General features: G+C 42.3%; 1 protein-coding gene across 1 annotated transcript in view; it reads left to right on the forward strand.

Annotated features, from left to right (window-relative positions):
- Positions 1–11,525, forward strand: part of HACD3 (3-hydroxyacyl-CoA dehydratase 3) — a 50,004-nt gene that overhangs the window by 19,333 nt on the left and 19,146 nt on the right. The window contains exons 2-5 of the mRNA XM_026455437.1: positions 3,488–3,530; positions 6,186–6,259; positions 8,070–8,234; positions 10,018–10,069. Of these exons, the coding sequence (XP_026311222.1) occupies positions 3,488–3,530; positions 6,186–6,259; positions 8,070–8,234; positions 10,018–10,069 (334 nt within the window). The remainder of the gene's footprint in view (positions 1–3,487; positions 3,531–6,185; positions 6,260–8,069; positions 8,235–10,017; positions 10,070–11,525) is intronic.

Below are 11,525 nucleotides of genomic sequence, written 5' to 3' on the forward strand. Positions count from 1 at the left end.
GCTGTGGTGCAATAAAAGCTCACTGCCGCTTTGACCTTCTAGGCTCAAGTTATCCTTTCAGCTTAGCCTCCCAAGTAGCTGGGACCACAGGCATGTGCCACCACACCTGGCTATTTTTTTTATTTTTGTAGAGACAGGGTCTATGTTGTTCAGGCTGGTCTTGAACTCCTGGGCTCAAGTGATCCTCTTGCCTAGGCCTCCCGAAGTGTTGGGATTATAGGCATGAGCTACCTTGCCCAGCCACTGTCTTTCTCTTTTTTATTTTTTAAAAGAATTAGAGACAGGGTCTGACTACTTGCTATGTTCCCCTAGCTGCATTCAAACCCCTGGGTTCAAGTGATATTCCCACTTCAGCCTCCCGAGTAGCTGGGACTGTAGGTGCGTGGTACCAGGCATGGCTATTCACTCCTCTTCTTATAAGCAAAAGCACAGTTTCTTTTCTAGTAAGAGATGGACTAGGTTGTGTAGATTGAGCTTTCTATTAAAAACAACTGAAAGTATAGAATAAAAATGTCTTAAAAACATCAAAAAGTTAACGAGGTAGAAATGAAATTGGGAACTCAGAGAGATGAGCTGAACACGGAAACTGCTTTTGCCTTGCGAACATTTGCTGAACTAAGTGAATTTGAACTTCGGTTTTGACAGCCCGACAGGGCGCAGGTGATAGAAGTAAGGTCAAAACCCGGCCTGGTGCGGTGGCTTACACCTGTAATCCCAGCACTTTGGGAGGCCGAGGTGGGTGGATCACAATGTCAGGAGTTTGAGACCAGTCTGGCCAATATGGTGTAATCCCATCTCTACTGAAAATAAATAAATAAATTAGCCAGGTGTGGTGGCACACGCCTGTAATCCCAGCTACTCGAAAGGCTGAAGCAGAAGAATTGCTTGAGCCCAGGAGGCGGAGGTTGCAATGAGCCTGGGGAACAGAGTGAGACTCCATCTCAAAAAAAAAAGTTATATGCATCTAGTAACATTGCCTCAATCATATCTAAATTAACAGATGTACAAGGAGAAATAGACAAATTTATGATAGTGTGATTTCCCAGTGATTGATAGAACTAGAAGACAAAATTCAGTAAGGATATAGATTATGTGAACAAATAATTAACAGTAAACCTAATGGACATATAAAGAACATGGCCCCAACAACTCCAGAATACACATTCTTTTAAATGTACTGAGAGTGTTTACTAAAGTTGACTATATACTGCTTCCTAAACAAGTCTCCATACATTTGACAGGATTGAAATTACACAGAGAATGTTCTTTGATCACAATGCAATTGAGATAGAAATTAATAACATAAGGATAACTAGAAAATTGGAAATTAAGAAATCCGTCTCAACCCATGAAAAAACGATAATGGAAATTAGGATGTGAATGGAAAATACTATAATCAAAGCTTGAGAGCAGCCAAAGTCGGATTTGGTAGGAAATTTATATTCTTAGATGATTATCTTAGAAAAAAAATAGTCCGAAAATTAATGCCCTTTGAATCTCCATTTCAAGAAGTTAGAAAAAAAAAATAGGCCCGGCGTGGTGGCTCAAGCCTGTAATCCCAGCACTTTGGGAGGCCGAGACGGGCGGATCACGAGGTCAGGAGATTGAGACCATCCTGGCTAACACAGTGAAACCCCGTCTCTACTAAAAAATACAAAAAACCAGCCGGGCGAGGTGGCGGGCGTCTGTAGTCCCAGCTACTCGGGAGGCTGAGGCAGGAGAATGGCGTAAACAGGAAGGCGGAGCTTGCAGTGAGCTGAGATCCGGCCACTGCACTCCAGCCTGGGCGACAGAGTGAGACTCCGTCTCAAAAAAAAAAAAAAGAAAAAGAAAAAAAAAAAGCAAATTCTCCGAAAGAAATTGAAGGAAGGAAAGAATAAAGATAAGAACAGACATAGAAAGCAGAGGTGGAGAAAATCAATAAAAAGCTAAAAGTTCTTGAAAGATAATTAAAATTGCTAGACATATTGACAAGATTAAGACACAAACCGTATCAGTAATGAAGAAGAAGACATAACCATGAAAGCTACAGACATTTAAAAGCTAAGAGAATATTAGGCCCTGCACGGTGGCACATGCCTGTACTCCCAGCTACTTGGGAGGCTGAGGCAGAATTGCTTGAACCCGGGAGTTGGAGGTTGCAGTTAGCCGAGACTGAACCATTGCACTCCAGCCTGGGTGACTTTTTCAAAAAAAAGAAAGAAAATATTAAAACAAGTTCATATCAGATAAAATGGATAAATTCCAAGAAATAAAGACAGTTTCTATAAAAGAGATAGAAAACCTGGATAGCCTCGTAACCATTAAATACACGGATTCAATAGTCAAAAGTCTTCCCACAGGGAAACTTGCAGGTCTAAATGGCTTCACCTGGAAGTTCTACCAAGCATTTAAAGAAATAATTGCAGTTAATTATTTGTTAATCTGTTGCTACATAGTAAATCACCCAATATATAGTGGCTTAAAGCAACAATAATCGATTATTGTCTCTCACAGTTTCTGTGGGTTAGGACTTCAGGAGGGGCTCTGTTGGGTTGTTCTGGCTTGGAATCTCATGAGGTTGTGGTCAGATGACAGCTGTAGTTGAGGAGCACAGAAAGCTAAGCCCACAGAAGAAAAACAAACACCGTGACACTGGGAACGAGCTGCCTCTTGCTTATTAACCTTGAGCTGGAAGTAGGAGGTGAGTTGTTTCTCATCCACTGGAAAAAGTGTTGAGTAGTTTCACTTTAAATTGTGATGCTAAACTAAAGGTATGTAGCAACTTCTGGGAATCAGTGAGCAGTTTGGAGAATTTTGACCTCTCCCGAGTCTTGTTTCCTTTGAGGGTTAAGAGAGTCTGGAGCCTCTAAGTTAGAGACACAGGCACAGCGTGTTTCATTTTCATTCACCACCTGCAATCCTCTGCCCTTTCCTCCACTTGTCGGAATTAATTTATCATTCAGGTTGCAGTACAGGTCTCACTTTTTGTGGAGCTTTTCCCCACCACTCTATTCCTGTTTTGCTCTCTCTCTCTCTCTCTTAACTCTGCTAACACTTACTGCCTTTTACCACCCTTTTCGTCTTGACCATATGTTTCTTGATAACTATTTCATATCTTCTCACAGAAAGTGCCTCATCTGTCCCACTGGAAACTGTTCTACAGCTCAGGGATTGAGTCCTGGAGATCTGTGTATTCCCCTGTCATATCTCACATAGCACCTTGCATGATTGGCCATTCTCAGAATGGAGTATTTCAGTGCTTGACTGTTTCACAGAGCAGGTTAGGGTCCTTCTTGGCAGGAGTCTGCAGTCTTAGATAGGTACAGACAGACATAGAGAAAGCCTACACAGATGTGAATAAATGACTAAATATATTTCTGGGGGAGGCACAGAGTAGGAGGCTGAGTCCTCATGAGAGAAGGATGAGGGGAAGAAGCCCCTTGTTTAATCTCATTTTTTTCTCTTCATTAAAATGCCTTCTTGCATCCTTGGTCTCTTTTCACAGAACCCTGCCATCAGCATCACTGAAAATGTGCTGCATTTCAAAGGTCAGTATCCCAGCAGATGCTCCCATCTCTATACACAGTTAAGGAGGTGTGGTGGTGGTTTCCCTTTTTTTTTTTTTTAAATGTATGTTTTACGATTTTTTTTCTGATGTTCACTGCTCTGATCTTCATGAAGTAAGCTAAATTGTTTTGAAATATATGATTAGAAAAGTCAAATAATTGGTTTAAAATCCTGTTTCCCCCATGGAGAGGCAGTAGATACAGTGAAGAAAAAAAAAAAAAAAAAAGAATCCTGGGTTAGAAATCAGGAGGCTTATCTTCTAGCTCTAATTCTGCCACTGTCTTGGACAAGTTATTGACTTTTCTGGACCTACAATGAAGATGCTGGGTTTTAATCTGTGTTTCTCAAACTCGAGGACCCGTGGACACCTAAGAATGTTTCCACAGGACTCTCAAGGGCTCATGGACCTGAGATTGAGAAACTCATGAAGAATTAAATATGGTCACTTTAAGTGATATTTGGCTTCACTGCAGCTATGAACACAGACACACATACAGCTACTGATTACATGGCAGTACTTAATTATGAAGTGGCCATCTAGATGATCCAGAATATGCCGCTTTTAAAAAAAAAAAGATTATTATGAAAACAAAAAATAGAAATGTTATTTATTTATTTTGAGATTGAGTCTTGCTCTATCATCCAGGCTGGAGTGCAGTGGCACAATCTCGGCTCACTGCAACCTCCGTGTCCTGGGTTCAAGTGATTCTTGTGCCTCAGCCTCCTGAGTAGCTAGGATTACAGGCACCCGCCACCACGCCCAGCTAATTTTTGTATTTTCAGTAGAGACAGGGTTCACCATGTTGTCCAGGCTGGTCTTGAACTCCTGACCTCAAGTGATCTACTCGCCTTGGCCTCTCAAAGTGCTGGGATTACAGGCGTAAGCCACTGTGCCTGTTTTTTTTGTTTGTTTGTTTGTTTGGTTTTTTTAAAAAATATTTTTCTTTTTAAACATTTTTAAAAATAATAATTATTTATTACACCATTCCTAAGAAATTTTCTTGATGAGACCTTGTGGCTCCCTGATACTAGATTTGCAGACCAGTTTGAGAAACACTACATTCTAGATGATGTCTCAGGCCTTTTCAACTCTGACAGTCTCTGATTCTGTGAATCTGCCTCCGTCTCCCTTCTCCTCAGTCCATCAGCAGATTTACTGCTGTACTGGAGAGGGTGGGATCTGCATTCACTGTCACCCAGTGGGGTAGGATTCTCTCTGTTCCAGTTCCTGGGATTATTGGAGCATGAAGAGTTTCTGCTTTATGTGAAATTCCATCTACCATAATATACTTGCATGAAAGTACAGCCTGGCTTTTGTATCTGCTTTTCAGGATGAGAGTAGTTACCACTCAGCTCAGGTTTTTTGGAAATTATATACATTTACATGAAATTTAAAGTGATAAAATCATATCTTGCCACTTAGACCTTATATACTGTGCTACCTTAAGGAATTTATGGTCATAGAGAATAATTGCTACCTATGGCAAATATTAGGCAGGTTATTAGTCTACATATGGTCAGATAAGGGATGAGAGTCCCAGAAGGGAACCAAATGGTAAATGAATCAGAGAGGAGAGTGGAAGGGAAGTCCAGCAGCAGCTGCTGGGTCCAGCAGTCACTGGCACCTAGGCATGGTGCCAGCTTGAATTGGAGAAAGGAGCCATGTCAAGGCATAGGGATGAGGCATTGGCCAAGTCAGGTACTTCCCTCCTAGTTCCACCTGTCCTTCATAAGCTACAAAAGCTTGTATTTCTTTTTCCTTGTTCCATTTGGGATGTACTAAAGGAGGAGTCAGCTTCTCCCTTCATTCTCTCTCCCTGGTTGGGAGGTTTTAGATTCAGAGCTGTCCAAGACAATCCAGCATTTCCATGTGCCCTGAAACTTTCCTTAACCACGGTCAAGATGATACACCCACCAATTTTTGTCTGCTCTAGATTTACAGCCAAAGTAATTGTGAAAGTTAAATTTATATCTGTGTGGCCGCTTTGGCATTGCTTTCTCTATTCTTTTTCCTGCCTGTTATTTGTACGGGGTATCATCAGGGTCACAGTGGAAAATTGGGTAAATACTCCAAAACTGACATCAGAGGACATATGGAGCTAAACTTGCGTCAAAGATTTGACCTATCTAGCTGTTGGAGAGCTCTGCTCACAAGCCCCACACATTTTAACAGGACCCATTAAGATTTGTGGACTACATTGCTTCTCAGCCTTTTGGCTACGATCAAGTGTAATATTCTTGCTGGGCATGGTGGCACATGCCTGTAATCCCAGCGCTTTGGGAGGCTGAGGCGGGCGGATCACTTGAGGTCAGGAGATTGAGACCATCCTGGCTAACATGGTGAAACCCTGTCTACTAAAAACACAAAAAATTAGCCGGGCATGGTGGTGGGCGCCTGTAGTCCCAGCTACTTGGGAGTCTGAGGAAGGAGAATGGCATGAACCCGGGAGGCAGAGCTTGCAGTGAGCTGAGATTGTGCCACTGCACTCCAGCCTGGGTGACAGAGTGAGAGTCTGTCTCAAAAAAAAAAAAAGAAAAAAAATGTTCGCATACTTAGGAAAGAACTGCACCAAGCTGGCTTTTGGATGGCCTCGCTCTGCTCAAGTTTGCAATAACCCACATTTCTTTCTTAATAGCTCAAGGACATGGTGCCAAAGGAGACAATGTCTATGAATTTCACCTGGAGTTCTTAGACCTTGTGAAGCCAGAGGTATGTTCTTTCCTTTCTCACTTCCCTTCCCATTTTAGGAAATGAATACCAGTAGTTTAGTGAAATGGGGAGCAGGGTTTGTGGAGAGAAGAAGATAAAACCAAAGGGGAATAATAGAGTTCTCTTATTTGGAACAGAGCCCAGGTTTTAGCTGCAGAGGAATGGGAAAGTCAGAGACCCCGAGTTGAATCTGGGCCGTGCCATTTATTAGTGGTGTGATCTCGAACAAGTCTCTTCACTTCTTTGAGTTCCAGTTTTCTCATATGTTAAATGAAATTCTGGACTAAGTGATCTCCAGGGTTCCTTCCAGCTCTGATATTCAGGTTTTAGTGATGGCAGAGGAGTATGGCACCTGTTGAGAACAGTTACATAGGGTAGTTGAAGCCCCCACCAAGGGTTACTTTCATGTGACTTTGCCATAGGTGCGGGTGAGAAAAATAGAAATCAAAAAGGGCAAAGGCAGCTGGTCTTCAGAAAGAATGCTACAGATATCATCGAAGCTTCTCTTCCCTTAGAGCCTGAGGAAGCTTCTCTCACAAGCAGGGAGAGAATCCAATAGATGGGGTATTTTGGTTTCTGGAATTACACTTAGCTCTGGGGACTTGAACTTCTTGATTTCCCTGCACAGGTGCTCAGTTGTTTTGAGAAAGCATTAATAATAACCAGTGGTATAGTGGGCAGAGAACCTGTCATGGGGCTTCCTTTGGAGACAAGGGAGAGGCCATGTAGACAAACAATGAGCTGGAATGGCCTATAAGAATTTGAGTTTAGTTGGGAAGACTCCCCAGATTGACCCCTGTGAAAAAGTCTGTAACTGATCCAATACAGTTCTGACCTTGATGCAGGTGTTTCTAAAGCAAGGGTCTGCTGAGCCAGGACAGTCATTTTCATGGGAGGAAAATGTATAAGCTGAGGGTGATTGGATGCAGTACCCTTGAGAGGGTGATTGGACGTAGTACCTTGCATGATGTGGCTGTGGCAGGAGGTTCATGCTAGTTCCCTCCAGCCTAACCAGGAACTATTTGCCTTTCTTATCCTGATATCCTCCTGTGTCGTTCACTGGGGGAATCAGAGAAGGACATTATGTTCTTACCAGTTCTCCAGTTCCCTTGGTCTAGATCAGTTCCCTTGGTCTAGACCAGTTCCCTTGGTCTAGATCAACCTTTTTGGCACCAGGGTCCAGTTTTGTGGAAGGCACTTTTTTCACAGATGGTGGGGTGGGGATGGTTTCAGGATGATTCAAATGCATTACCTTTATTGTACACTTGATTTCTGTTATTATTACATTGTAATATATAATGAAATAATTATACAACTTATCATAATGTAGAATCAGTGAGAGCCCTGAGCTTGTTTTCCTGCAACTAGACGGTCCCATCTGGGGGTGATGGGAGACAGTGACAGATGATCAGGTGTTAGAGTCTCATAAAGAGTGAGCAACCTAGATTCCTTGCATGCATAATTCACAATAGAGTTTGTGCTCCTATGTGAATTTTATGCCAATGCTGATCTGACAGGAGGCAGGCCTCAGGAGGTAATGCAAGTGATGGGGAGCGAGTGTAAATACAGATGAAGTTTCGCTCACTTGCCCACAGCTCAGCTCCTCCTGTGTGGCCCCATTCCCAACCAGTATTGGTCTGTGGCCCAGGAGTTGGAGACCCCTGGTCTAGATGTTCCCTTTGTATCAGGACTTGCAGGACCAGAGAAAGAAGAATAAACATATCCTGCAGTTTCTCTGTACAGCGCCCCGGCATGGTGCTGCTTTAGGGAACAGAAGAGGGCATTCTTACATTTTCACTTTCTCTCCTAGCCTGTTTACAAACTGACCCAGAGGCAGGTAAACATTACGGTACAGAAGAAAGTGAGTCAGTGGTGGGAGAGACTCACGAAGCAGGAAAAGCGACCACTGTTTTTGGCCCCTGACTTTGATCGTTGGCTGGATGAATCGGATGCGGAAATGGAGCTCAGAGCTAAGGTTAGTAAGGATCCTAGGATCTAGTCATTGAGGACAAATCATGGGGAACCCACGTCATTCAGGCCACTGCAGATACCTCTCAGGGTCTGAAAAGAATAGCGACAAAGTTACAAATTCATTTAAAGACCTGGTGACGTGATTTTCAAGAAGTATTTGCTATGTATTTTGTAGACTGTCCCTCAGTTGAAATCTGTCTGATGTTTCTCTTACAACTAGACTAAGGTGACAGATATTGAGAAGACCACAGAGGTAAAGTGCAGTTCTTATCACATCATATCAAAAGTACATATGGCTGGGCGCGGTGGCTCACGCCTGTGATCCCAGCACTTTGGGAGGCCGAGGCAGGCGGATCACAAGGTCAGGAGATTGAGACCATCCTGGCTAACACAGTGAAACCCTGTCTCTAGTAAAAATACAAAAAATTAGCCGAGCATGGTGACACACGCCTGTAGTCCCAGCTGCTCAGGAGGCTGAGGCAGGAGAATGGCATGAACCCGGGAGGCAGAGCTTGCAGTGAGCCGAGATTGCGCCACTGCACTCCAGCCTGGGCAACAGAGTGAGACTCTTTCTCAAAAAAAAAAAAAAAAAAAAGAGTACATACTATCAACATGACACATCACTGTTGATATTAACCATGGGTCAGCTGGCTTGAGGTGACGCTTATCAGGTTTCTCCACTATAAGGTTATTTTCCTCTTGCCACTCCTTGGAAGGAGGTCACTATGTGTAGCCTACATTTAAGGAGCAGGGAGTTACGCTTCCTGTCCTTTAGATGGAGTATCTACATAATTATTTGGAATTTTTCTGCATAGGAGAATAATTATGCATGTCTATTGTCTCCCATTTATTTATTCAATCATTTATTTATATCATGTGGGTATGTGGTATTTATTTTATACTCTGAGTTGTAAACTAATATTATTTATTTCATTGCTCAAAATCTTCCGGCTTTGGCACTAACTGGCCTTTAGTTATGTCCTCATCCTGCCCATCTTTCATTTGGCTTTTGTATCTTTTTGAGAAAGCGCCATCATTATGGGACTTTTTTTTTTTTTTTTGAGCACTTCCTTACTTTCTGGCACTATAAGCTGCTCCAGGCTTATCTTGTATGTACGTTTCCTGCTTCAGCCCTGGAACAGCCATTTCTTCAAGGAGCTCTGTTCTTACTGTAGAATAGTATTGGAAAGCAAGATCTGCGTGCCAGGTATGCTCATTGCTACCAGGTTGCCATTGCTTTTAGGTTGTCTTCACTGGCAGAACAAGAAAATATATGTTTGGATACTAACCCATGCATACACATACACCCGTAAATATTTCTGTATGGCTCTATCTGTATCTCTATTAAGCTAAACATGAGTTCATACTGATGTTGGAAACATGATATTAGCTTCTGGAAAAATTATACTAAAAATCTAGAAATCTTGAAAAATAAAATAGCAGTCTACTTCCTGCCTTAAACTTCTGTTTTACTTCTCTGACTGCGACAGATCTTCTCAATGTCCTTTCCAGCTTTAAGATTCCAAGGTCACTTGTCAGTTTGGAAGCCAGATGATTGGGTTAATTTTGTGAACAATGGATGGGCATCCTGTGATGCTAATGCTGCTTAGTAAGGAGGAGTCAGTTGTTTGGCCCTATGACCTAGAATATTTTTCCCAACGATGGCACTCACCCCAACTGGAGGAGGTGGCTTTGAGGAAGTCAGATTACTCAGCCAGCATATGGACTTTTGCAAGCATCTGGGAATTCTAACTTGTGTTCTTGGAAAACTTTTGTCTAAATTCTAGGAAGAAGAGCGCCTAAATAAACTCCGACTGGAAAGCGAAGGCTCTCCTGAAAGTAAGTTGCGCTGTTGCCATGGTAGTTACCAGTTAACTTGTGCTAGTGTTGGAAGTAGGGATAATTGTGATGTAGCCAGAGAGCTAATGATTTCATCCCGGTGAGCTGTGTGGGTGAGTTTATGAAAAACCCTTTAGGTCCAGTGCTTAAGGTCTGCACCACCCACGTCAGAATTCTTACCTTTAATATTTCCTTTGTGTTTTGGGTGTTATTTCCTGAGTACACCAAGGCTAGTATAACAGAATAAAAGAACTCCTGGACTGGCCTCATGGCAGATGGCAACCAAATCCTGCAGAGACTTGGGGAAATGATTGCATGGGTCCAAGGCTGCACTCCTTCAGCCTGGTGTTTTTCTCCCAGCTGAAATCTCAAAGGCTGTATGATACGTAAGTGTGGTTGTCAGCCTGAAAGATGGAGAGTATTCTGTATAGTCCTGCTATTCATTAACCTTTAACAAATCAATTTCTGTTTCCGTCTAACCACTTTAAGCAGGAAGCTCTGTAAGTGTATTATCTTCTGGGTGATGTAGTTAGATTAAATTCAGCAGCTATCTGTTAAAGTCATGCTGTGTGGCAAGCATTGTGCTGGGCCCTTGACTGAGAGCCAGAGGGATCCATCGTAGCGCCCGTACTCAACAGGGCTTACAGTCTTAGTGGGAGAACTTCAGGTCTAGGTAAAACTACCTCTGAAAAGCAGAATGAAATAAGTGCTTCTTATTTGTCCTAAGTTGAAATTTTTCAGATTTTAGTGGTACTTATCTAGCATGCCATAAATAAGGGAGGGGAAAGTTTTGGAGCAGTACTTTTCAAACTGTGTTCCATGGTACCCCAGGGGGTTCCCAGAGATGCTTTGGAGGAGTAGATCACACGAACAGGTCTACCTCAGTCAGAGCAACTCTCTTTTATGTGTTGGCATTCTGAATAAGGTTTCTTTTGAGAAGGAATTTTAAAAAAGATTTGAATAGCCACTACCTTAGGGGAATATTCTTTTAGGAAAGCTGAGGAGGGGAGAGGATTAGTGGAGGCAAAGAATAACAACATAAAAAAGCCACTTTGAGATTTCAATTAATTTTTTGGTGTTTTAAAGGGATAAACTTCAAAAATAGATAAAAATTCTAATATATGGATTTTTTTGGGTGTTAGGTAAAGCTTTAACTGTTTTATCTAAATTCATAAAGTTTTCTGAACAAGGAAGTTCTTTATGGTGCGGACGTGTAATAGATTTTTGTAGTTTTGAAGAAGAAACTTTTAATTAGCTAAATGTTGCTGGAAGTCTGACATTTTTTTGGAGTCTTAGGATAAGGCTGTGTTTGGTTTTTTGTTTTTTTTTTGAGATGGGGTCTTGCTATGCTGTCCAGGCTGATCTTGAGATCCTGGGCTCAAGTGATCGTTCTACCTCAGCCTCCCGAGTAGCTGGGATCACAGGCATGTGCCTGGCTTAGGCTGCTTTTGATTGA

Source organism: Piliocolobus tephrosceles, chromosome 6, assembly GCF_002776525.5.
Source record: "Piliocolobus tephrosceles isolate RC106 chromosome 6, ASM277652v3, whole genome shotgun sequence".
In the NCBI taxonomy this organism is placed as follows: domain Eukaryota; kingdom Metazoa; phylum Chordata; class Mammalia; order Primates; family Cercopithecidae; genus Piliocolobus; species Piliocolobus tephrosceles.